We start from the raw sequence: 25,718 nt of genomic DNA on the forward strand, positions 1-25,718 counted from the left end.
TGGATACAGAAAAAGTGGATCATCCCAGCTATGGAATGCCATGAAGCCTCTGAAAAGGAGATCCTGCCACATGCTGCAACGTAGATGAACCTCCAGGACACTGTGCTGAGCGAAAAGAGCCAGTCACAAAAAGACAAATACGGTATGATTCCACCCACAGGAAGTGTCTAAAGCAGTCGAAAGCATACAAGCAAAGTAGATTAGCAGAGGCAAATTATGATATATAGTGATATATATCATATAGATATACAGGATGGATAAACAAGGTCCTACTGTATAGCAGAAGGAACTATATTCAGTATTTGGTAATAAGCCATAAAGGAAAAGAATATGAAAAAGAAGGTGCATACGTGTATAACTGAACCACTTCACTGTGCGGCATAGTGACACAACATTGTAAATCAACTATATTTCAATAAAATAAACTGACAGGAAGGGAGGGAAGGAAGGAAGGAAGGGGTTACCAAGGATGGGCATTCACTAAAGGGGAGGTTAGCATCTAACAGATAGTTCAAGTTTTGCAAGACAGAAGAGTTCTCAAGATTTGCTGTACAATGGAGATACATCTAACACTGAGGAAATGGACACTCAAAATGATTAAGATGGTAAAGTTACATGTTTTCAATAACACAACTTTAAAAACGAGGAGGAAAATGAAAGGGCTCTTTAAACACATTCACAAACCTTCCTGATATGAAAGGCCATATTCATTCTGGCCCTTTCTTTAGCGTTTCCCTTGTTCACCCAAAGGAAGGGCCATTAGCACTCACTGTGTCAGAAGCCATAAACCACACCCACCCTCCTTCCCAACCACTCGAGGACTCCTGGCTCCTCCAGGCTCCCAATGGACAGGAAGGCTGCCAGTGGTCTCTGATGGAAAGCCGTCTGGGTCATGAACAAGATGTGAACCCGGTCCCCTGAAGACAGAGGAACCAGCCTCTTGGGATTTGTCGTAGTACAATTTGAACTTTGAATTGACAGTCTCACAGAGCTTGGTTTCTGGTTTATTTGTTTGTTTAAACAAATACTGTTTGACAGGTCCCAAAAGGAGAAAGTATATTCAGAACTCTGATATTTTCAGGTAATAACTCACCACCCTGCTTCATCTCCTTCAGTGCTGGGTGACTAATTCTCTTTCTTTGATCTTTCACCCTCTAGGATAGGGCAAGAAAAAGTACTTGGAAATGGGAGGTAAGTTCCTCAAAATATCCCCTTGGGCTTACCTTTTCTAGCTTCTCTTGGAGCTCCTGAATTTTGAGCTGCTGCTCAGCATTAATCTGTAATTAAAATCCCAGGAAATAAAAGGCACATTGGTATTAAGGTCTTGCTACATTTACTACAGGCCTATTTTCTTGAGGTTTCTGTGGGGGTCTTATTGTTTTCCAGTACCTACTGATGGAGAAGAAGAACAGTAGCCTATCAGAGAAGCCTTTGAATGTCTCAGTGTAAACCTCCACGTGGACCGTTTCTCTAGAACCAGCAACACACACACAGATGGCAAAAAAGGGAATCAAAATCGCCTGTACTTTAAAACAGTAAATTTTCCCATCTGTTTTACTGAGTATCTGGGTTTGTATGTTACTGTGAGAGGGCATGACAAAAAAAAAAAAAAAGAAGAGGAGTCTTCTCCCCCTTTTAGAACCATAGCTGAAGCTAAACCTGGTCATCCAGAGACTGATCATCAAAATAAACTCAGAAGAGAATTCTCTATTCACTGTCATTCTTAACCAATGACAGGCCATGGAGAGCAACATTTAAGAGACTGCATGTGTGCGTGCTAAGTCGCTTCAGTTGTGTCTGACTTTTTGCAATCCTAGGGACTGTGGTCCACTAGGCTCCTCTGTCCATGGGATTCTCCAGGCAGAAATACTGGAGTGGGCTGCCAGGCCCTCCTCCAGGGGATCTTCCGACCTAGGGATCCAACCCTCGTCTCGTATCTCCTGCATTGGGAGGCGGGTGGGCTCTTTACCACTAGTGCCACCTGGAAAGCCCATTTAAGAGACCATCTGCCCCAAATCCCAATACCAATAATGGAAAATACCTTCTCCAGTTTGGCATATTCTCCCACTTCAGGCTTCCCTTGATCTTTAGCCTGTAATTTAAAAGATACAACATATTGGGAACTCTCAAGAACCTAAAAATCTTATAAGACAACACTACAGGCTATACTTTCTTGGTCTCTGTGGCCAAAACAATTAGGATGATAATAAAAAATTAAGTTACCTTCTCTAATCAACACCAGGAACTCTGTAGGGCACCCCATGGCTTCTCAAATGTTCACTCATTAAGCTAGGATTCCCTTTATTATTGCTAAGATTATCCAGGATTCTACTTCCGTAACTCCCTCCCAGAGGGGAGCTAGCTACCTTCATCAGTTTATGCTGACATTCTGTTGCTTTCCGCTTAAACTCTTCAGCAGCCAGCCGAGACTCCCTGAGCTCCGATTCATAGAGGTCACTCCGCCTTCTTGCCGAAACCAGGTCCTCTTCCAACTGATTCATCATCAACCTCATTTCTTCCACTTGAGCCTGGTACTCCTAAAGAGCAGGCAACAGAAGAAAGGAGGACTTTAGAACTCCGGAAAGGAAAGACAGGAAGTGAAGGTGGAAAACAACAGAGAGAAGACACAATGAAAAGATATCAGCAGAGAATGGACCCAGAGAAAAGGTGAAAGATGGGGATGAGGGTGAGGTGTGCGGAGGGTGAGTAGAGAGAAAAGAATATTAAATCTTTAAACTGTTTTCGTGTAGATCATGTAGCACTAATAACACCATTTGGAACACATGTGCTTATATACAGTTAGATCCTTTGAGCAAATAATACCGTACAAGAAGTACAGAACCTTAAGGCCTTTGTAACACAAGAGAGCAGCAAGGGATGTACTTTAAACAACCAGGATAATCTGCTTACGCAAAGCTTTCCCCCAAGGGTAATCATTTATATAGATTTGTCCTTTAGAAGTCACGTGCGCCTAACATAATTAAATATGGTACCTAGTTTTAAAATTAACCTTTCAGATGGCACAAGGGGGTAATTGGAAATCTCAATGGAGAGAATCTTGGAAGGTAAAACTCATCATGTCAGTTTCTCACCATTAATTTTTCTGGGCCCCAACTGCATGAAGAACTTAATGGTGCTCTTGAGATACAAGTCACCCTGAAATTTGGAAGCGTCAGGAAACACTGGCTCTGGTCAAAGTAACTTGTAAGAAAGACTCCAAGGAAAGAATTACCTTGCTCCCTCGAGCAAAAGCCTTTAAAGTAATCCCAACAGCCCAACCTTTCTCAAAGTGAATTTCTAAAATCAGAACATCTGCATTGAGGTTTTCCAAAACTGATTTACCATGAGAAATAAACAGTGGTTTTGAAAACTTCGGGGCAGAGCATGAAAATATTTTCTGTTAGCAAAAGCACAGACTATACATATAAGGTTTATGAATGAGCAAAGTTTATCCAATGGATTGGTGGTAGGGGTGGAGGATATAAAATGAAAAGAATAAAGAGTTGAACTAAGACTGTCTCTGACCTTCACAACATCTAGTGATCATCTCTAAGATCTGTTCTCCCAAGAAAGAACAGAAGAGAGATCCACTGAGCAAGGATATTTTTTTAACCAATAAAATGCTTTTTCCCCCCAGTAACAGTACAGCTTCATCCCACTGTAATAGGCAATCCCCATATGCACACTAAAGCAAAGATGACATCTTTATGAAAATGGGTAGTTTTCATGTAAACACATCTCTCTGTGTTAGTGGTACAGAGGAAAGCAGAAAAAAAAAGGCGGGGAGCACAAAAGGGAGCACTAAAAGCATACAGTTGTCCCTCAGTATACACAGGGAGTTGGTTCCAGGACCAAATTCGACCTGAGGTTGGTTGATCCATGCATACAGAAACTGTGGCTACAGAGGGCCAGCTGCATTGTTACTGAGGGTCAATTCTACAAGTCATGGGGCACCAGGTTTTCTGGACAAGGCTCACTAAGTGGGTGGTGCTGGGTTACATAACCAAAGGTCTTTATAAACTACTCAACGATTATCTGAACTCACAGAACAGAACATGAGTCAATGATGTGAGATGGCACACCCTCTACTTTGGGTTTTTCTAGTCCCCTCGGCCAGGGCTGTATGATGATTTATTATGACTTGCATAGCTCTGGTATCAAGCCTTCCTGGACTCCTTCCACCATTAAAAAAAATTATATATATAACATATAAAGATAAAAACATTATCTATGAAAACACTTTCTTTTACCTAAAAACTCAATTTCTTTTCTCCTGATTTTAAAAAATCCAAAGTACCATCGGAGATGCCCACAAGCACAAATACCAAACTGTGGAGGAAGCGGACAGGTGGGAGTCATCTTGGTCATCTTTTATCCTTGAGCTCCCTTGTCTGACTTAAACTTTCAGCAAAAAGGTTTTTGTGTTTTGTCAGGAGCAAGGACAGAGCACTGTTCCAACACTCCCCCACCCCCTGCCCTAAACATCTCTCTGTCCAGAGCTGTCAGCACCCAAGGGGAGGAAGGCAAGAATCAGGCAACACCTCTGTCAGCAATCTGAGCTCCCAGGGCACCCAGCCTGCTACAGACATCAAAAAGAATTCTACTTCATTTATTGAGCCACTGTTATTCTGCCAGCTACTTCAAGGAAATTCTATATATCCAACAGCTGACCAAATCCCTATTTCAAGAAAAATCTCAGAGATGATGATCAGGTCCATTTCCAAGGACAGCTGAGAGAGAGCTGTCCAAATCTCAGTGTGGGCTCAGTGCGGGTCATAGTTGAACAGGATCAGAATGGGGAAATGTGGACAACTTTTGAGTCATGCCTCAAGTCATTCTTTGGAATGGAGCTTTACAATTCTGATTGAATAGGAACAATCAGAAGTCCTAAAACTCAAATGCCTTCTATGTTACCCAAATTCTTGTCTCTCTTTCCAAGGAGGGGGGTTGGTGGAACCAGCAATTGCTAGTGATGCAGCATGAATCTATCACGTGAGGTATCTAGGTGTTTTCTAAATTTTTTAAATTTTTGGCTGTGCCGCACGGCACATAGGATCTTAGTTCCCTGACCAGGGATTGAACCCATGCCCCTTGGAATGGAAGCACAGGTTCTAGTCATTGGACCACCAGGAAAATCCCTAGGTGTTTTATTTTAAACCAAATCCAAATATTCCATTGGGGTTAGCTAAGTTGTTGTTCAGTTGCTAAGTCGTGTCTGACTCTCTGCAACTCCATGGACTGCAGCACGCCAGGCTTCCCCGTCCTTCACTATCTCCTCGAGTTTGCTCAAACTCAAGTCCACTGAGTCTGTGATGCTATCTAACCATCTCTGTCCTCTGCCACCCGCTTCTCTTTTTTACCTTCAGTTTTTCCAACATCAGGGTCTTTTCCAATGAGTCAGCTCTTCACAACAGGTGGCCAAAGTATTGAAACTTCAACTTTAGCATCAGTCCTTCTTATGAATATTCAGCATTCATCTTCTTTAGGATTGACTGGTTTGATTTCCTTGCAGTTCAAGGGACTCTCTCAAGAGTCTTCTCCAGCACCACAATTCAAAAGCATCAATGAATTCTTCAGCACTCAGCCTTCTTTATGGTCCAATTCTCACATCCATACATGACTACTGGAAAAACCATAGCTTTGACTGTACGTACCTTTGTCGGCAAAGTGATGTCTCTGCTTTTTAAAGCACTGTCTAAGTTTGTCATAGTTTTCCTTCCAAGGAGCAAGCGTCTTTTAATTTCATGGCTGCAGTCATTGTTGCAGTGACTTTGGAGCTCAAAAAAATAAAATCTGTCACTGCTCCCACTTTATCCTCTACTACTGGCCATGAAGTGATGGGACCAGATGCCATGATCTTAGTTTTTTAAATGCTGAGTTACAAGCCGGCTTTTTCACTCTCCTCTTACAACCTCAATAGGCTCTTTAGTTCCTCTTCCCTTTCTGCCATAAGGGTGGTATCATCTGCATATCTGAGGTTGTTGATGTTTCCCCCGGCAATCTGGAATCCAGCTTGTGATTCATCCAGCCTGGCATTTCACATGATGTACTCTGCATATAAGTTAACGAAGCAGGGTGATGATATACAGCCTTATCGTACTCCTTTTAATTTTGAACCAGTCCGTTGTTCCATGTCCAGTTCTACTTGTTGCTTCTTGACCCACATACAGGTTTCTCAGGAAACAAGTAAGGTGGTCTGGTAGTCTCACCTGTTTGAAGAATTCGCCACAGTTGGTTGTGATCCACAGTCGAAGGTTTTAGCGTAGTCAATGAAGCAGAAGTAGATGTTTTTCTGGAATTCCCTTGCTTTCTCTATGATCTAACGAATGTTGGCCATTTGATCTCTGGTTCCTCTGCCTTTTCTAAACCCAGAATGTACATATGGAAGTTCTTGGTTCACACACTGCTGAAGTCTAGCTTGAAGGATTGTGAGTATTACCCTTCTAGTATGTGAAATGACTGCAATGGTAGGGTAGTTTGAACATTCTTAAATAGCTAAGTATAAGCAACATTTAAAATAAATAAACAGAGGTACAGAAATTGGCTTTGAGAGGAAGAGAGAAGAATAAATGGCAAATCTGGGACGAATTGGCAGGCTACAAACCAAATACTAGGAGTTTACTGAAAGTATTAAATGCTTTCTCCTGGACTGCAAACATTCCACTCTCACCAAGCTTACTGAGGGTCATTTTTTTAGTAAGTCCTCCTTCCAATGAAAACTAAAATCTGAAATGAAGCAGCTTTCTTCCCCCAAAATGGAACGCTTAGCAGCCATTAAATCTAAAACTCCACATGGATGCCAACTGTGATATGAATCACAAAGGACATTTCTTTGAACTCAACCACCAGCATATACCTTTTCAAAATGCTCTGAAAATTCTGTTTCTATTTAATTTCAGGGACACCAGCTGCACCCTCTGGTGGCCAAGCACAGCTTTCATTTCCCCAGGATATCACCAAAAGCAAATTTCCAAACACATTGAACTAATGGGAGAAAAAGAATCCTACTTCTTGAAACTTTTAGGAGGAAAAATGGTGTGGACAAAAGGGTAACCAGTCAACTGCTGAAGTGGATTTTTTCAAGCTGCAGGCACAAACTTCAAGATCTCTAAGTTAGTACTGTTCAGAAACCTGACGACTGGACTGCACCATTCCCTAGGCACGTTTATTTAGAACATTTTTATCAAGCAGGAGGATATTAACCAATGATTTAAAAAATATTAAGGTGATAATGAGATGATGCCAAAAAAAAACAACCAAAACGGTAATTCTTTCTTTAAAGAACAGTTAATGAATCAAATTATTTGCAAGAGTTTCTTGCATTAGCAACCACCCAGATGGCTAAGTGTGCGCTACTCAGAGACAAAAATGTTCATTTCCATCACTGTTTCCATTAGATTTTCTGAAGTGAATGAGAGTTGCCTGGCAGCTGATAATTCAGCTCTCCAATTGCTCACTGCATTCTCTTCATTAAAGTTTCTATTTACGGTTTCTTCAAAGGACAAAAAAAAAAAATCCATGCTAAATAGGAAACAATGAAGTAAAATAGAAATGAACCATCTAGAAAGAAAATTCTTTTAGAAAAGGAAAGGGGGGAAAAAAAGAGAGTAGGCTTTTTAAAGGTCTGGATTTTCTTTTCTGAACACGGAGGGGAGGGCTTTATGTAGCTGAGATTTGCTGTGTTAATTCTGAAGCGGCCTTAACTGCTCAAACTCCCCTCCTAGGATACATCTTTAGGTAAGCAAAACTATGAATTATCCTGGCTTCTCTCAAAAACGTAAAGTGCATCTAAAAAGCTATGAAATCGTCTTTAAAAATTGTTTTAATGGTCTTAAAAGCAGAAGTCGGCACTCTTTAGATAGAAAGTTAGATGGGAAGCAATTGCAGCTTTGCAGGCCACGTGGTCTCTTGTCACAGCTGCTCACCTCTGCCAGTGAAGCACAATCAGCAGCCACAGACAGTGCACAGACAGTACCTAAGCAAATGGGTGTGTCTGTGTTCCAATGAAACTTTATTTATATAAACACTGAAATCTGAACTCCATATACTTTTCACACATCATGAACTATTCTTTTGAATTCCCCCAACCATTTAAAAATGCTAAAATCATTCTCAGCTTGTGGTCATGGAAAACAGGTTGGTTGGCCAGATTCACCCCCACCGGCTTCAGTCTGCCCACCACCACTGCTTTAAACCCACACCTTCGATTGAAAAAGAGTAGTCATTGTGGGGCCCAGACTTCAAAAGGAGCTAGAACGTTTATATAAACCATGTGGAATCTAAAAAAGTTCCATTTGGAATCTGAAAGTTCCAAATGACCTACATACCTCTTTCTCCCCCTCCTCCCCTCCCTCCTTCCCTTTCTCTGTCCCTCAAACATGCCTCCCCTGAAATAAGAGGTCTGAGCTGGTGCCCTGCTCCCGGGCTGCCAGTCATACCTGCTCTTTGATTTCTTGGAGCTTCCGGCTCTGCTCTCTGATATCATGGAGGAGCTGCAGCGCTTTGTCGTCCTCTTGGGACACCTCCATCCGTGCTTGCTCCAAACTTCGCTTTAAGCTCTGCGGAAAGCAAAAATTTTTAATAGGGATGCCCCATAGATCCTGCTGTAGTTGAAAAGATTCATTAAGAGAGCTGCAGGCTGCTTCGCAGACACCAAGACGGTTTCGGGTGACGGACCCACGACGACAGCTTCCAGTGGGTTGCTGAATTCCAGGTTTCATCCTGTAAAATCCCCTGGTTCAAGAAAACATCATCTCAAACACCTTGGGACCTCATGCATCCAACCTGAAAGTGCAGCCACCTGTCTCCTACCTGGCCTAGCAGATACTTACTTGTACGTTCAGGACTGAAAACTAGTAAGATCCCCTAGCCATGAAACCACCACTGGGGTGGATACAAAGTCTCTTCTGGAATATCAGTGATTCGAGGACTGTCAAGTATATCTCCCTTTTTCAAAGTAGCAGTGACTTCATTCTCTGCCCGGGTATCATTTAGGACTCCAAGCAATCTATTTCCACCTCCTGGCTTACGTTTCCTGGACACCTTTCATCCAAAAGGTTCCCTCAATGCTCCAGTAGCACTGAAATATATATATCTGAAATACATAGCTGAATAACTTCACCCACCACTGAAAGGCAGCCAAATCTGGAATGGAAACATAGCAGTTATTCTTAATCAGCCACGTTCTATAGATTTCCTCTCCCTTGTGGAAAAAACACTTGAAAAATGTGTGATTCAACTTCTTAAGACTGTACATTAAGAAACACCTGAATGAAAATTTTTAACGAGACAATGGAGAAGACAGTCTACTCTTGTGAAGGAAAGAAAAAAAAAGTCACATGGTAAAAAATGACACGAGGGTCTGGGTTTCAAAGCCTGAGTTTTCTTGTTGCTATGCTGGCTCTAGGCGATAGAAAGTTAATTTGGGGCAAATTCAAAACACATTTTCTTCCCAGATAAGTCTGGGAGCTTGGTTCCTGAGGCTGATCATGTAGGACACAAGGTAGACCACAGAGGTTGGGATGGGAGATGTGAGACCCTCCACAAGGCCATCTACGCTTGTCTCCAGGCTCCTACCTGGACTCTCTGAGCCTGACCTCCTGTCTCCAGGCCCTCACACCTGGCGCATGCTACTCTGCACATCACAGGTCCTGCTCGTGCGTCCTCCCTCTCTAGTCTCTGCCCCTGGCTGTGACGTGCCTCATGATGCTGTCATGAAACAGGATGAGACACACACGACAGGAAGTGCCACCTCCGAGGGAAGGGGGCTTTGGGGGGAAGGCTCACACTGCATTCTGTGATGTAGGTAGCAAGGTCCTGCTCCAGGAGGGATCTCTGAGTCTCAGAGGCCTTCAGCTCCACCTCCTTCTGACTAAGCACAGCCTCCACCTCTGACACTCTCCGATGTAACCGGGTCATTTCCTGCTCCATCTGAAATAGACACAGCAACACGTTAAAAAAGGCCCGTGGGGGGTTCGTTAGGAGTAATCACGTCTCAAGCCGCCTCCGAAACCACCTGGTGGTCCCGGTTGGCACTAATTCGCCAAAAAGGTTGGGATGGAAATACCATGGTTTCTTCGCCTGGGAGCACACCGGTCTTCGCAAGGACAGTCACCAATGCTAAGTCACTCCTCTCATGCAAGGCTGGGTTCACACTCGATCACTTCTCTAACCCAGTAAGCGAGGAGGCCACAATCACCATTTTTTTCACCTGTTTGTTTTTTGGGTTGGGTTTGGTTTTTTTTTTTGCAGATGTCAGTTTAATTTTATCCCAAATCCATCTTGATTCCCCCCATCTCCTTGCAAAGATCTAGAGGACAAATCCAGGACAGGGCAAGGAGATATGGACTCGTCTGCACTCTTGGGAATCCCAGGCAAGAAGTGACTCTTACGAGCTTCCAGAGAACTGCCTCTGGGCAGGAACAGTGAGCGTTAAGAGACGTTGAGCATAATCAACACAGTGGCCGCAGTTACATAGGCAGGAGTTTCTAAGGACTAGGAAGAGAGACTTCGCATCACTCAAAGCAGATGGGATGCATCTCGGCCACAGGTGAGGACCCGCGCCACCTGCCGGAAGACGCAGACATCTGGGTGGGTCATGCTGAGGAACTGGCCGCTTTATATCCAGGGCCTCCTCTGGTTAAGATTTAAAGGATTTACGGCAGCGTCAAGGCCCGAATTCATCTCCCTCTGAGCTGCCGGAGGCGCGACTTCAGCGCGGGAAGGATCAGGTGGCTCGGCACCAGCGGCGGCCCCGGGCAAGTCCCTCGGCATATATTGACGGGAGGATCCTGCAGCAAGGAGGGAGGCCGGCTGCGGAAATAAATACCTTGTGACACTTGTCCTGGGAGTCTTGCAGCTCTTTGCTTTTGATAAGAAGTTTCTTTTCCATGGAGCTAGTCTTGGCAGGGGAGTCCAGACTTGACACAACAGACCTGGATGGAAGAAAACCAATGTCAAGGTGAGGGGTGGGGACGGGACAAAAATAATAACAAAAACTTTTAAAAATGAAACTACAGCAGAATTTGGGATTACCAGATGCAAACTATTATGTACAGAATGGAAAAACAATAAGGTCTTACTGTAAACCACAAAGAACAGGATATATTCAATATCCTGTGATAAACTATGATGGAAAAGAACATGTATATATATGTACGTATGTATCACTGAGTTACTTTGCTGTACGGCAGAGATTAACACAAACTGTAAATCAACAACACTTCAATAAAATAAATGTTAAAAGAAAAGAAATTACAGTAGAGACCAAGACCTGCCAGCATCCTTGGCCATCAAAAGAGCTGGCTCAAGCAGCTTCTAATGATATCATGACCACGAGGCAGAGAGGTAGATGGGACCAAGAACACTGAAAGCAGGAGGACCCAAGTGTGAATTTAGTTACCACTGACCTGAGGCAATAATTTGGCCTCCCTGAGCCTCCGTTTCCATTTCTAGGAGGTAGAATGATAATAAAAGGACCTACCACGACAGGAGAGAATGAGCATTAAACACATAGCATTGTGCCTACACAGCTTCGTTTACTCCTTCATTCAACGGATATGTGCTGTACACCTACTCTGTTCCAGAAACCTTTCCAGGCACTGGAACAGCAGCAGTCAAGACAGACACAGTCCTTGCCCTCCTGGAGCTGACACTCATGGAGGGCATGCAGAGTACATCAGGCAGACACACAAACTAAAAGGTTAATAGATGATGCCAGAGAATGAATCTGGGTGACGTGCTATGACAGAGGAAATGGATCAGGGGCCTGTTTCTCTGAGCAGTGACATCTCAGCTGACACTTGAAGAATGAGAAGGTGTTGGCCTTCCAAAGCTCTGGAAGGAACAGGCTCCAGGGAACAAGGATAAAAGATGCAGAGGTCCTGACACAGGACTGAGTTAACACAGCAAGTGGCCACCATTTTCGGTTAACTATATTGACCAAACTGTTGTCTATTCCATCCCTAAGCTAGCCAGTTTGATTCTGCTTCATTTTATACAAACAGGTAACACTTATTGGTGCTTCCCTGATGGCTCAGTGGTAAAGAATCTGCCTGCAATGCAGGAGACCCAGGTTTGATCCCTGGGTCAGGAAGATCCCCTGGAGGAAGTCATGGCAACCCACTCCAATATTCTTGCCTGGAGAATCCCTTGGACAGAGGAGCCTGGTGGGCCACAATCCATAGGGTCGCAAAGAGTTGGACGTGACTGAAGCAACTGAGCATGCATGAACACTGACTATGTTGGCTAAATAAAGTCCCTCCACCAAGGTGTCCACATCAATCTCTGGAACCTGTGGATCTGTTACCCGATGTGGCAAAGGGGGCTTTGCAGATGTGATAATGTGAAGAATTTTGATGGCAAGGATATCCTGGATTATCGGAGTGGGCCCAATGTAACCACAAGGGTCTTTTCAGTATGGAAGCAGAGGGGGACTTCCCTGGTGGTCCAGTGGTTAAGACTCTGCCCTTCTACTGAGGGAGACACAGGTTCGAACCCTGGTTGGGGAACTAAGATGCTGCATACTGCACAGTGAGGCCAAAAAAAAAATTTTTTTTAAGATGGACGCACAGGAAGGGAGGAGATGCGATGACAGAAATAGGGTCAGAGTCAACAAGAGACTGGAAGATGCTACATCATCGGCTGTGAAGACAGAGGAAGGGGCCAAGAGCCAAGGAAACTGGGCCTCTAGAAGCCTCTAGAAGCTGGGAAAAGCAAGGAAACTGATTCCCTCCTAGAGGAAATCCAAACAGTGTAGCCTTGTAAACCCTGCTTCTAGTCCAGTAAAACCCATCTTGGACTTCTGACCTCCAAAATATAAGGTAATATGTCTGCATTGTTGTGAGCCTCTAAATCTGTGGTCACTTGTGACAGCAGCCATAGGCAGCTCGTACACTTACTGAGTGCTGACTCAACGTGCACAGTTCTGTCCTAAAGCGAGGCATGTTTTAACTCTTTAGTCTCCCCAGCAACTGTATAAGACCATTTATTATCCTCATTTTATAGATGAGGAAACTGAGCTTAAGTAACCTGCCACACGAGCAGGGAACCAAAGTAATCTGCCAGCTAATAAACTGTTTCTGTTGGTCCCAGTAGAGAACTGGGGTAGAGACTGAGGATGTACCGAATGTTATCGCTCAGGATTTTATCACAAAAATAATGTAGTGTTGCCTCCTGAGAACAGACTAGAAGGACGCTCTCCACAAGGACACACTTTCCCACACACATACACAGAATTCACACACCCTGCCTCACACCTAAAAGCAGTTAATTTTTGTGGGTAGAGATGACAGTTCTTATTTGGGGAGGTTGCCCTCAGTGGTCGGCACCCTCAGCATGAACGCTGAGACTGGTGAAGTGCAGGGCCAGAGCGGTAGCCAACAAAGGTTCTTAGGCTCTGAGGGACGCATGGCAGAGCCCACCACCGCTCTGTCGGCCTATTTATGTCACTTTGGTAACAGGGTTGCAGGAGCTGGTTGTCAATGAGCACTGGTATCTTACCAGGTCAAAGTTCTGCTTTCCGGTGCCCCACACCCTACTTCCCTAATAATAAAAGAGGTCAGTTGCCTGCAGCAACTCAGCAGCTCTCTCTCCCCGCAGCTCCTGGCCAGGTGACAAGGGCTGGCATAATGGTGCTGGCTCACTAAACCCCAGTGACAGCTCCCAACACACACTCTGGGGCAGCCAAGGAAGTTGACACCCAGAGTCATGCAGCTCTGTTCAAACTCTGACTTTGTAACTCACTCACCATGTGAGCTCTCTGAACCTCAGTTTCCTCATCTGAATAATGGGAATAATTCTCAACCTAATTCCAAGAGTTCTCATGAGGCTTAAGTGAGATAACCCATGGGAGGTCCTTGTCACTGTGCCTGGCATCTCATGGGGGTTCACTAAATGTCAACCATTCTACTATCATTGTGGTTTTATCATTACTACCCCTGCAATGGTGTGAACTGCACATGCCTCACAGGCCTAAAACCCTTGCTTGAAACAGTGAAACCCAGCAGGCTGAATTTGCCCCATGCTATTATCCACATTAGAACAAATGTTGATTATTCACACAAATGGACAATGGGAACTGAAATCCAGAAATGAATTTTTTTTTAAATCTCACTTTGGGCTAAAAATTTTAACCAAGTTCTGCTCCTCTCACTGGCCTATTTTCTACCTAAATCCAGTCAAAACACATACAAACACAAACTTACTTTTTTAATCTGAGATGAAATGGGTTGCTTGGTATGGCCTTGAGTTGACTTTGCTATTTCTTCCTGATGTTATTCTGGAGGGTGGGCTGGAGAAGAAGACCCAGACCACCAAAGGAGAGAAGGATGACCCACAGACAGGGCCCTTCTTAGTCCTTCAGTCATCAGGAGTCACCCACATGTCACTAAGTCACCTGCACTGACATGAGTCAGGGATGATGAGAGAGGTCACAGCTCTCTAGACCTGAGCACTGAACCAGCACCCTTGCAGAAAAACAACAGCATGGGTACACGATGATGGGAGGGGAGGTAGCTCTCAAGACTTGATGACAAGTGGAAGGCAGGCTCCAGAGGAGTATAAAGTGCACCCCTGTGGGTACAAAGCTCTTTGCTATTCACCCCAAAAAAAGTGTTTCTAGGTCACTTATTAATGGGGCCCAGAATCATGGAGATGCTCAGGCCCTCCCCCTGCCAGCAACCACGGGAGATGATACACCAGGTGGGAGATGACACACCAGCCGCTCCCCATCACCCAAGGCCCGACTCCCTCATTCTGCTATTTTGATGCTTGACAAATGTTCACTGTTTAGCCATTCTAAGTACAGCAATTAAGGACTCTTCAGAATAAAGGTGCTAAAAGAATTTTTTTTTTTAGAATAAAAATTACATTAAAAAAAAAGCTATTGTAAGTCTGCTGTGACTCAACTCAGCTTGTAGCAACAATCCCATAAACAGTCATGGGGTTGGAAGATGAGGCTGGGGGGTGAGAACAGAAGGGGGAAAGGAGCAGCTTTCTAGAATGCCCCTGGTCTTCAGCTCAGCTACACATGAGAATCACCTGAAGAGCTTTTTAAAAATTACTGATGTCAGGACATCCCTGGTGGTCCAATGGCTAAGACTCTGGGCTCCCAAAGCAGGTTCAATCCTTGGTTAAGGAACTAGATCCCACATGCCACAACTAAGACTCAGAGCAACCCAATAAATAAATAAAATTATTGATGTCAGGCAGTGAAAACACTTCATGTGACACTCTAGTGGTGGATACATGTTGTTATGTGTGTGCGTGCTCAGGCACGACTGATTCTTTATGACCCCATGGACTGTAGCCCACTACCCTACTCTATCCATTGGATTTCCCAAGCAAGAAGACTAGAGTGGGTTGCCATTTCCTCCTCCAGGGGATCTTCCCGACCCATAGAACATACACCACCAAGAGTGAACCCTAAGGTACACAAGGACTCTGGGTGATAATGACATCTCATTGTAGGTTCATTCTGGTGGGGGATGTTGATAATGGGGAGGCTGTGCATATGTGGAGGTAAGAGGTGAATGGGAAACCTCTGTTCCTCTTGTTAATATTGCTATGAACCTAAAACTGTTCTAAAAAAAAAAAAAAAAAAGATATCCAGGGCCCAACTAGACACTTAAATCAGAGCCAGAGAGACTGGGAGCGGGGCCCAGGCAATGCCATTTTTATTAAGCTCCCGGGTGAGTCTAATGTACAGACAGGCTTGAGAACCATGGTGCTAACTAGAACAAAGCATGTGTGATTTAAGGTCCAGGTATTTAAAGCTCACACCTTGACCGCCCCCAGTATTTGGTTCCCGGTGACACTTTGGCCAGGCAATTTATTACTGGTGCATTTTGGTCATTCTTTGAGTAGAAAGAAACACAGTTTTGAAGTTAATCATGGTGCGCAATGAATTTCAAGAAAATGTACAGATTTCAGACAATGAGACCACGTCTATCCCCTCATTCTTAATAAGTCAACTAAAATATACCATTTCCATGAATTTCTAAGAAGGAACTATACTAGAGAGAGGTATGGCTTAACTTAACGTATTTGCATTCTATTTATTTTTCATGTAGACGCTTAGGCCAATTAAATGACAGGTGTCAATGGTAAGTAAGCTCTCAATATGTGTTTCTCTCTCTGCTGGTCTAAAATCATCCTGAAAAGTACCATTTCATGAAAGGTAGTAAGATTCAAAGAGCTGATGCTACTCTCGCTTTAAGAGAAGGAAAGTACAAAAAGTCCTGTAATTGGTAGTAACTCTAAAGTTATGAGAGATGCCGACAGAATTGCTGTAAAGAAATTATATATTTCTGTTGACCATGAAATGGGACACGATCTACTTGCTAACTTAAGAATTGACAGAATTCTCTTCTGTTCTCAAAATTCTCAAACTTCAACAGACACAGGCATACCTTGTTTTCTTGTGTTTTTTTTTTTTTTTGCTTGATTAAACTTCACAGATACTGATATTTTTTACAAAGAGAAAGTCTGTGGCAACCCTATGTTAAGCAAGTTTATTGGCATTTTCCCAAGAGCATTTGCTCACTTCCTGTCTGTCACATTTTGGTAACTCTCAGTTTTCAAACATTTTCATTATATTATTTTATTTGTTACAGTGATCTATGATCAGCGATCTTTGATGTTACAATTGTAACTTGTTTGGGTCACCACAAATCATACATACCCATGTAAGACAGTGAACTTAATAAATGTTGTGTGCGTTCTGACTGCTCCCCCTACTGGCCTTTCCCAGTCTCTCTCCCTCTCCTCAGTTCAGTCGCTCAGTCGTGTCTCTGCCTCTTCTAGGGGCTCCCTATCCCCTGAGTCACAACAATACTAAAATTAGGCCAATGAATAACCCTACAATAGCCTCTAAGTGGTCAAGTGAGAGGAAGCATTACAGCTCTCTCACTTGGAGATGCAGACATAAAGAACAGACTTTCGGACACAGTCGGGGAAAGAGAAGGTGGGAAGATTGAGAGAATAGCACTGAAACATATACATTACCATATGTAAAACAGATAGCCAGTGGGAATTTGCTATATGACATGGGGATCCCAAAGCCTGTGCTCTGTGACAACCTAGAGGGGTAGGATGGGGAAGGAGGTGGGAGGTAGGTTCAAGAGGGAGGGGACATATGTATACCTACAGCAGATTCATGTTGATGTACGGCAGAAACCATCACAATATTGTAAAGCAATTATCCTCCAATTAAAAAAATTTTTTTAAAAGCTAGAAATGATTAAGCCCCGTGAGAAAGGCACGTTAAAAGCCGAGACTGGCTGAAGGCTAAGCTTCTTGAACACAGTAGCCAAGTTGTGAATGCAAAGGAAAAGTTCTTGAAGGAAATTAAAAGTGCTCCTTCGGTGAACACATGAATGATGAGAAAGCTAAATAGCCTTCTTGCTGGTGTGAAGAAAGTTTTAACAGTCCAGATAGATTAAAGCAGCCACAGCACTCCCTTAATTAAGTCCAACCCTAATCCAGAGCAGAGAAGGCAAATGGCACCCCACACCGGTACTCTTGCCTGGAAAATCCCATGCACGGAGGAGCCTGGTGGGCTGCAGTCCATGGGGTTGCTGGGAGTCGGACACGACTGGGCGACTTCACTTTCACTTTTCACTTTCATGCACTGGAGAAGGAACTGGCAACCCACTCCAGTGTTCTTGCCTGGAGAATCCCAGGGACGGCAGAGCCTGGTGGGCTGCTGTCTGTGGGGTGGCACGGAGTCAGACACGACTGAAGCGACTTAGCAGCAGCAGCAGCAGCTAATCCAGAGCAAGGCCCTGCTGTTGCTGCTGCTAAGTCGCGTCAGTCGTGTCCGACTCTGTGCGACCCCATAGACGGCAGCCCACCAGGCTCCCCCATCCCTGGGATTTTCCAGGCAAGAGTACTGGAGTGGGGTGCCATTGCCTTCTCCAGAGCTCTCTTCAATTCTGTGAAGCTAAGAGAGGTGAGGAAGCTGCAGATGAAAAGTCTAAAGCTAAGAGAGACTGGTTCATGAGGTTTAAGGAAAAACGTCATGTCTCCATAACAAAATTACAAGGTGAAGCCACAAGGGCTAGTGTAGAAGTTGCAGCAAGTTATCCAGAAGATCTAGCTAAAATAATTAACTTAAAATAATAACCAACAACAGATTTTCAATGTAGACAAGCAGCCTTATATTGGAAGAAAATACCATCTAGGACTTTCATAGCTAGAGAGGAGAAGTCAATGCCTGGCTGCAAAGGATGGGCTGGCTCTCTTGTTAGGGTTTAAAGTAGCTGGTAACTTGAAGTTGAAGCCAATGCTCATTTCTCATTCCAAAAATCCCAGAGCCCTTAAGAGTTATGCTGAATCTACTCTTTGCTGATACTATGTATAAAATAGACAACTAATTAGAACACTGTATAGCACAGGGAACTCTACTCAAAGCTCTGTGGTGACCTAAATGGGAAGGAAATCCAAAAAAGAGGGGATATATGTATACCTAGAGCTGATTCACTTTGCTGTACAGCAAAAAGTAACACAACATTGTAAAGCAGCTATACTCCAATAAAAATTTTAAAAATTAAAAAATAAATCTACTCTGCCTGTGCTCTCTAGAACAACAAAGCTGGAATGACAGCACATCTGTTTACACATGGTTTTAGATAGTGATTCCATATCTATTCCATAGATACCGATGCCTCTGATGGGTCTGGGCAAAGTGAATTGAAAATCTTCTGGAAGGGATTCACCATTCTATTAATAGATGCCATTAAGAACATTGGTGATTCATGGGAAGAAATCAAAATATCAACATGAGCAATCAGTTTCATGAGCTGATTCCAATCCTCATGAATGACGTTGAGAGGTTCAAGACTCCAGTGGAGGAAATAACTGCAGATGTGATGGAAACAGGAGAGAACTAAAATAAGAAGTAGAGACTGAAGAGGTGTCTGAATTGCTGGAATCTCACAATAAAACTTTAACAGATTAGGAGTAGCTTCTTATGGATGAGCAAAGAAAGTGACTTCTTGAGGTGGAATCTACTCCTGGTGAAGATGCTGTGAAGACTGTTGAAATGACAACACAGGATTTAGAATATTACATAAACTTAGTTGAAAAAGCAGCAGCAGGGTTTCAGAGGATTAACTCCAAGTTTGGAAGAAGTTCTACCATGGGTAAAATGCTATCAAATAGCATTGCATGCTACACAGAAATCATTTGTGAAAAGAAGAGTCAATCAATATAGCAAACTTCACTGTTATTTTATTTTAAAAAACTGCCACAGCCACCCCAGCCTTCAGCAAACATGATCCTGATCAGTTAAGCCATCAGCATGGAGGCAAGACCCTGCATCAGCAAGAAGGTTATGACCCACTGAAGGTTTACACGATGGTTAGCATGTTTTAGTAATAAAGTATTTTTTAATTAAGGGATGTAGACTGTTTAGACATAATGCTATTGCACACTTAAAAGACTGGTATACCATAACTTTTTTTTTTAAATAAATTTATTTATTTTAGTTGGGGGCTAATTACTTTACAATATGGTGGTGGTTTTTGCCATACATTGACATGAATCAGCCATGGGTTTACATGTGTTCCCCATCCTGAACCCCCCTCCCACCTCCCTCCCCACATAACATAACTTTTTATATGCACTGGGAAACCAAAAAGTTTGTGACTTGTTTTATTGCAATATTCACCTTACTGCAGGTAATACTACCATATCTCCAAGGTATGCCTGTATTTTCTGACCACCTTATACAAGTGTAAAATAGAAAGTGTATATATATACACACACACACACACACACACACACACACACACACATATATATCCCTTATATGTATAAGGGAGAATATAAAAGCCCTGTGATCCCATGGGAAGTATATGTAGACCAGTGGTTCTCAACTGGGCAATTTTACCTCCAACAGGACACATACTAATGTCTGGAGACTTTTTTGAGTTTTGTGACTAGGGGTGGGAGTGCTATTAACATCGAGTGGGGAGAGGCCAGAGATGCTGCTCAACCATTCAACAGACATGACAACCCCCCACAAAAAGAATTATCTGGCCCAACATGTCAATAGTGCCAAGCTGCAAAATTCTTCTGTGAAGGCTATCCAGTTAAGAAGTCACAATTCCTGTCCTCAAAGAAGTAGGAGTGTAGGAGAGAGAATTAATGCCACCACCTTTGTCATCAATAATAATGCCCATTTACTGAGCCCTACATCAGGCGCTGTGCTTGGTTCTTTATGGGTGACTGAACTGAATCCTCCCAACAATCCTCTAAGGAGGGTATTGGTATCCTGTGGCACTGAGGCCAAGGAATAGCTAACCCTGTGACCTCTACATTCCCCTACTAACCACATTCTGATGATAGGAGTGCAGGTGAATGTCAGAAGAGCTGGGTGTTGGTTCCAAATTGAGTTCTACAACAAGTCATGGGAATCCCAACTCTGCTACTTGTTGGTTGGATGGCCTTGGACAAACTGAAGAAAACTGCCACAGAGACCCAGAGGAGTGAAGTCAAAGAAGACAGGGAAATGGACTATGCAAAGGAAGGTAACTTCTACCCATGACTAGCTTCGTGCAATGCTGGGAGGGTGACTCCAAGCCCAGGACAGCTTAGGTACCCAAGAACATCCATATGCCAGGTCAGTCCACAGCCACCTCCCAGAAATGGTTCATTTCACATACAAGAGCAACTCTTCCTCCATCATCTGGTGGCTCGGGGGTGGGGGTGGGGTAATTAAACAGGAAACAGTACAGATTTTAAAGGCCCAGGTTGGTTCATGCTCTGGGCTCGATGCTAATAAAAGAACATGCATCCTGCCCACACATTGCTTGCCTACTCCTCCTGGCCACATCTCTGATACACAGCCAGTGGTCCCCATGGAGAGAAAAGGCACTTCTGAGCAGAGGGTGCATGCAGCCACCCACCCACACACAGCAGTGCTGTCTCTTCAAGCACGAAGCCAAGTTTGGGTTTTCCTTTTTTTTCCAGCTTCTATTTTCTAGAAAAATTTACTCTGACATCAACATCTCTTCCCAATATACACATCTGCTTTATAATTATAGAGACCCAAAGAGTATTAATAGAGGTAATGGTGTATGACACAGAGGGAAGGTTGGGCTTGGTCATTATTGCTGCAGCAGAGAGAATATTTTCTTAAGATGTGTTTGATGTGACCTAAAAATTGCTTTTACATGTAACCTCAACATTTAAGGAAAATGACAAAATGCAGTTTTCTCGATGTCTATAAATAACTTCCATAATGCAAAAGATATATATATTTTTTCTTAATAAACTATCAAAAGAAAACTTCATATCAGAAAATACAATCTGTACTTCCAACCTAAAAAGAAGTATATGTGTTGAGTTCTCTCTAATCACTACAATAATAATTAAGATCATGTTTAAACACCAAGCCATCCATCTATTTCCTTGGGAAGATGACCTCAAATCTACAAGACATGCCTCCAAATCACGGATCACAAATCACAGATATCGTCGAGATAACCAAGAATGGATAGTGAAGGCTAAAACGAGGGAATCAAAATTAGCTCAGCCACGGGATCTACCTTCATTGTGGCCAAAGGCACTAAAAATACATGTGAGCACAAGATGCAGTGTGGTGCAAAAAATAAAACACTCATCAGCATCCTGTTCCAAAGATGTATTGGCTTTTAAGATTGAGCATTCTGAAATTTATGAACTAACTTTATAAGCTCATTTTAAAATACACACTGGTGTCCATCATGAACACTTAGAAATACAACAGTCCCTGCCTCAACCCAATCCATAGTTTCAGTTACCAATGGTCGACTGTAGCCCAAAAATATTAAGTGGAAAATTCTAGAAATAAACAATTTATAAACTTTCAACTGAGCACTGAGACGGGCAGTGTGATGGAATCTCGCACCGCCCTGCTCTGTCCTACCCAGGATGTGATACATCCCTTTATCCAGTCAATCCACGCTATATACGTTACCCGTTAGCTGACTCAGCTATGGGGTCAACTGCCGAAACATCACAGTGCTTGTGTGCAAGTAAACCTTATTATACTTAGTAATGGCCCCAAAGCCCAAGAGTAGTGATGTGGCAATTCTGATATTCTCCTACCGTGCCTAATTTATAAAGTAAACTTTATCATAGGTATGTGTGTATATACAGGGGGAAAAGTATGTAGATAGGGTTCAGTACTACATGCTGTTTCAAGAACCCACTGGGGGTCTTGGAACGTATTCCCAGCAGGTAAGGCGGAACTACCATCCACAAAATACCACTCTCCTAAAAAGCTGCTTCTGAATCTAGCTAGCTTGGGGCTTGCCAAACCCCCTTGCCAACCCCCACACACACTACATACACACACACATACACAGAGCAGTGGTCTCCAGCTGAATTACAGCATATGCTTTGGAATCATTTATTAAAGTTTGTGTCATTAATAAAAGCATAGTTACATGATTTCAAATATGGTCCCCATGTCTAAGCCAGTGCCTAGCTCCGCAGGTTAATTTCACTGGCATGCCACCACCTCTTGCCTGGATGGCTGCAGTAATCTAACTCTTCTCCCTGAAGCCAACTCTGCTCATCTTCCTATCCACCAAATAATGATCAGAGGGCCCCCCTGCACAATGAGAACCAGACCCTCCACATACCAACTCAAAGTCCTGCAAAGGCTTCCTGCTCATCACAAATACAGCAAGATCCAAAACCAAAGACCCTGCCTATCTCTTCTCGGACCACATCTCCCACGCATGCTGAAGCTCTGGCTACTCCAGCAAGCTTGCTGTTCACTGGACACCCACAAGCTTGTCCTGGCCTCAGAGACAAAAGTGCTTGTTCCCAGACATTCCCCACCCAGGTTCAGATTTCTTCACAGCACTTCCCACCATCTGAAAACGTTCTTATCCATGAACTTACTTATCCTCTCTCTGCACAGAATGTTAGCTTTGTGAAGGCAGGGACCTTATCTGTCTTGCTCAGCCATGCCACAGGCTTCGAACTATGTATTTGCTGAATGAATAAATAAATGAATGAATGATGTGTCAAGCAATTCTGTGCCCTGGGCAGTATCAGTTTAAAGGTCTCAGTGGGACAAAGAAATCCAAAATAAGAAGTGCATCAAATCAACGCTGGCTTGGGAAAGCTCTCTGGTCCTTGCACAGGAGGTGTTCAGCATTGGTTCTGGGACAATGGCGTAAGGATACATGCTCTGTCCCATCCAGGGGACGCTCTAGCACAGTGTGGCAGTGGGAGTGCATGACCCCTCAGGCTGGACACAGTGCACGTCCGTCTCCCCCAGCACCGAGTTCCAGACCCTACAAGAAGTAGGTCCTATCAGGAGCCTGGGGTGTGTTTTACAATGGGTATGGGTTTAACTAATATATCACGGGCTCCATTCTGAGTAAAAACTTGGATGGAGATATCAGGACATCTGTCAGGCACCCCCATGGAGCCTGATTGTCTCAATGGGCAGAAACCAGCAAGATGTCTTCATAAAGAGGAGCGAGGAAGAGAAGAGAATCCAAAGCACCCATGGGCCCATCTTCACCCCTAAATAACAACAGCAAACATGAAATGAACACTCACTGTGCTCCTGGCACCAACACTATACGCTCTGAGTGACCTCACAACAAACCCAGCACACAGGCAAGAATAACCCCCACTTTCTACAGAAGGGAACTGAAGCTAAGAGGTTAAATGCCTTGTTCACACAGCTAGTGGCGGGGGGGGGGGGGCGGGCGGCGCGGGCTGGTAGACACTATATCCACCTGATTCCAAAGCCTAGACTTGCAACAAGTATGCAACGGTCCGTCCTGCAAAACAAAGTATGCTAGGCTTCCCTGGTGGCTCAGTAGTAAAGAATACACCTGCCAACACAGGAGACACAGGTTCCATCCTTGGTCCAGGAAGATCCCACATGCCTCAGAGCAACTAAGCCTGTGCTCCACAACAAAAGAAGCAACAGCAATGAGAAGCCCAAGCACTACAACTACAGAGTAGACCAACTAGAGAAAAGCCTAGGCAGCAACAAAGAACCAGTGTAGCCAAAATAAACAAATAATGCTTATATTGGCTCTAATGTTAAAGATGGAAGAGATGGCCATCCTCTGCCACATGCATGGCGAGTGAACTTAAGTAGTAATCCAAGCTTGTTGGTCAGTTTCTTTCTCTGTAAAACTATAGGTTACCGCTGGAATTAAATGAAAATGTTTGTCAAGCCCTGAGAAGAATGTCTGGTACAGTGAATTCTCGGTAAAGTCAGCTCTTTCACCTTTATTATTAGGCTAATCCATTAATCCCACACAATCTATCAGGGCCAGGGTTGTTAGAGGCAGGGCAGTGTAGTGGTACAGCCTATGGGTCTAAGTCTCAGATCTGTAACTACCTACAAAATCTTGCTGTGCCTCAGTGTCCTCCTCTGTAGGATGGGAATAATACCAGCCACCTCACAGTTACAGTGAGATTGTGAGGACTTAATGAAATACATGTGAAGAGGCATTCAGCACAGTTCTGGGCGCACAACAGATGACAGCTTCCATGAGCAGCTGTATAAACTGTGCAGAAGAATTGGCATATGCGCAGAAGAATTGGCATAATCCTTGACCACTTTTAATTCCATTTGACAAATGTTCATTGAAGGCCTGCCAGAGGCAAGGTCCTATTTCATGCAAAGGGTGGAAGACACGGTCTCCATCCTCAATGAGGGTTGAGGAGCTTGGCCAAACATAGGGCACAAGAAGGGGTGAGTGAGAAGGCAGGCTGGGGTCTTGGCACACCAGGCATGAATGCCAAGCTCGGGAGTGGCCATTAATTCTGTGCACATCGGGATGCTCCAAGGTCTGAGCAGGAGAATGACATCATCCGACTTGTGCTTTGGGAGAATTCCACCCTCTGTAGAGGATAGATTAGACCAGGGAAAACCAGAGGCAGATGAATCAGTCAGGAGGCTACTGCAATGGTCCAAGCAAAACTCAATGAGTGGTGGCAGTGAGGACAGGAAAAAGGGCATAGACGCCAGAGGCACAACTTAGAAAACTTGGCAACAGATGTGATGGGGGGATGACAAACAGCTTAAGATGACTCAGTTTTCTTGCCTAGAAAGGTAGGAAAAGTGGTAGTTCCTTAAATGAGATGAGGAAAACAAAACTGCTGCCAAGTGGCTTATTGAGTGAGCAAGTGAGTCTGTTGGCGACAGGGATGTTGAGATGCTAGTAGGACATCCTGGTGGTGATGAACAGGGCACAGTGGGAGGGAGTCCGTGGGGAGGTAAGAGTTACAGCCAAAGGACTGAATGAGATCATCCAGAAGAGGCGAAAACGACAATGAAGGTGGAGTTTAGGGGACAATGCAACATCTCAAGGGCCTGAAACAGCCACGGAAGAGTGAGAAGGGCAGTGAAGTGGAAGGAAGGGAAAAACCAAGTTCCCATAATGCGAAAGAGAAGAAAGTTTCAGACACATGTGGCAACTAACGGCATCATGTGGGGAGAGGGGCAGAAACCACTAAATTCAGTGGTTGGGTGGAATCCACGGCTTCTGAGACAGTGATTTCCATACAGATGGAGAGGTTGGAAAAGAGGCAATGAGCGTAGGCTATTCTTTCAGGAAGCCTGTCAGAGAAAGGAAGGTGAGAGAGGTCAGGAGACACAAGACAAATAAAACAGGGAGAAGCAAGAGAAATTCACTTAGGAGAAGGGACAGTTGCCAAACTGGCACCAGGATTGGGAACATACAGCACCA

General features: G+C 43.9%; 1 protein-coding gene across 36 annotated transcripts in view; it reads right to left on the reverse strand.

Moving 5' to 3' along the window:
- The window catches only part of CIT (citron rho-interacting serine/threonine kinase), a 166,935-nt gene that overhangs the window by 69,126 nt on the left and 72,091 nt on the right, over nt 1-25,718 (reverse strand). For 35 of the 36 annotated variants that reach the window (XR_014068484.1, XR_014068485.1, XM_081539829.1 and 32 more), the window contains 6 exons: nt 10,829-10,934; nt 9,787-9,930; nt 8,439-8,558; nt 2,367-2,537; nt 2,042-2,092; nt 1,224-1,277 (listed from right to left, as the gene is read on the reverse strand). Coding sequence is in view for 34 of the 36 variants with exons in the window: in XM_081539829.1 (XP_081395955.1) it covers nt 1,224-1,277; nt 2,042-2,092; nt 2,367-2,537; nt 8,439-8,558; nt 9,787-9,930; nt 10,829-10,934 (646 nt within the window). In the remaining 2 variants the exon portion in view is untranslated. Of the gene's footprint in view, nt 1-1,223; nt 1,278-2,041; nt 2,093-2,366; nt 2,538-8,438; nt 8,559-9,786; nt 9,931-10,066; nt 10,935-25,718 lie in introns of all 36 variants that reach the window. The other variant, XM_081539843.1, reaches the window with a different exon arrangement.

This window comes from Giraffa tippelskirchi, chromosome 11 (genome assembly GCF_054371585.1).
Source record: "Giraffa tippelskirchi isolate mGirTip1 chromosome 11, T2T-mGirTip1v1.2.pri, whole genome shotgun sequence".
Taxonomy (NCBI): domain Eukaryota; kingdom Metazoa; phylum Chordata; class Mammalia; order Artiodactyla; family Giraffidae; genus Giraffa; species Giraffa tippelskirchi.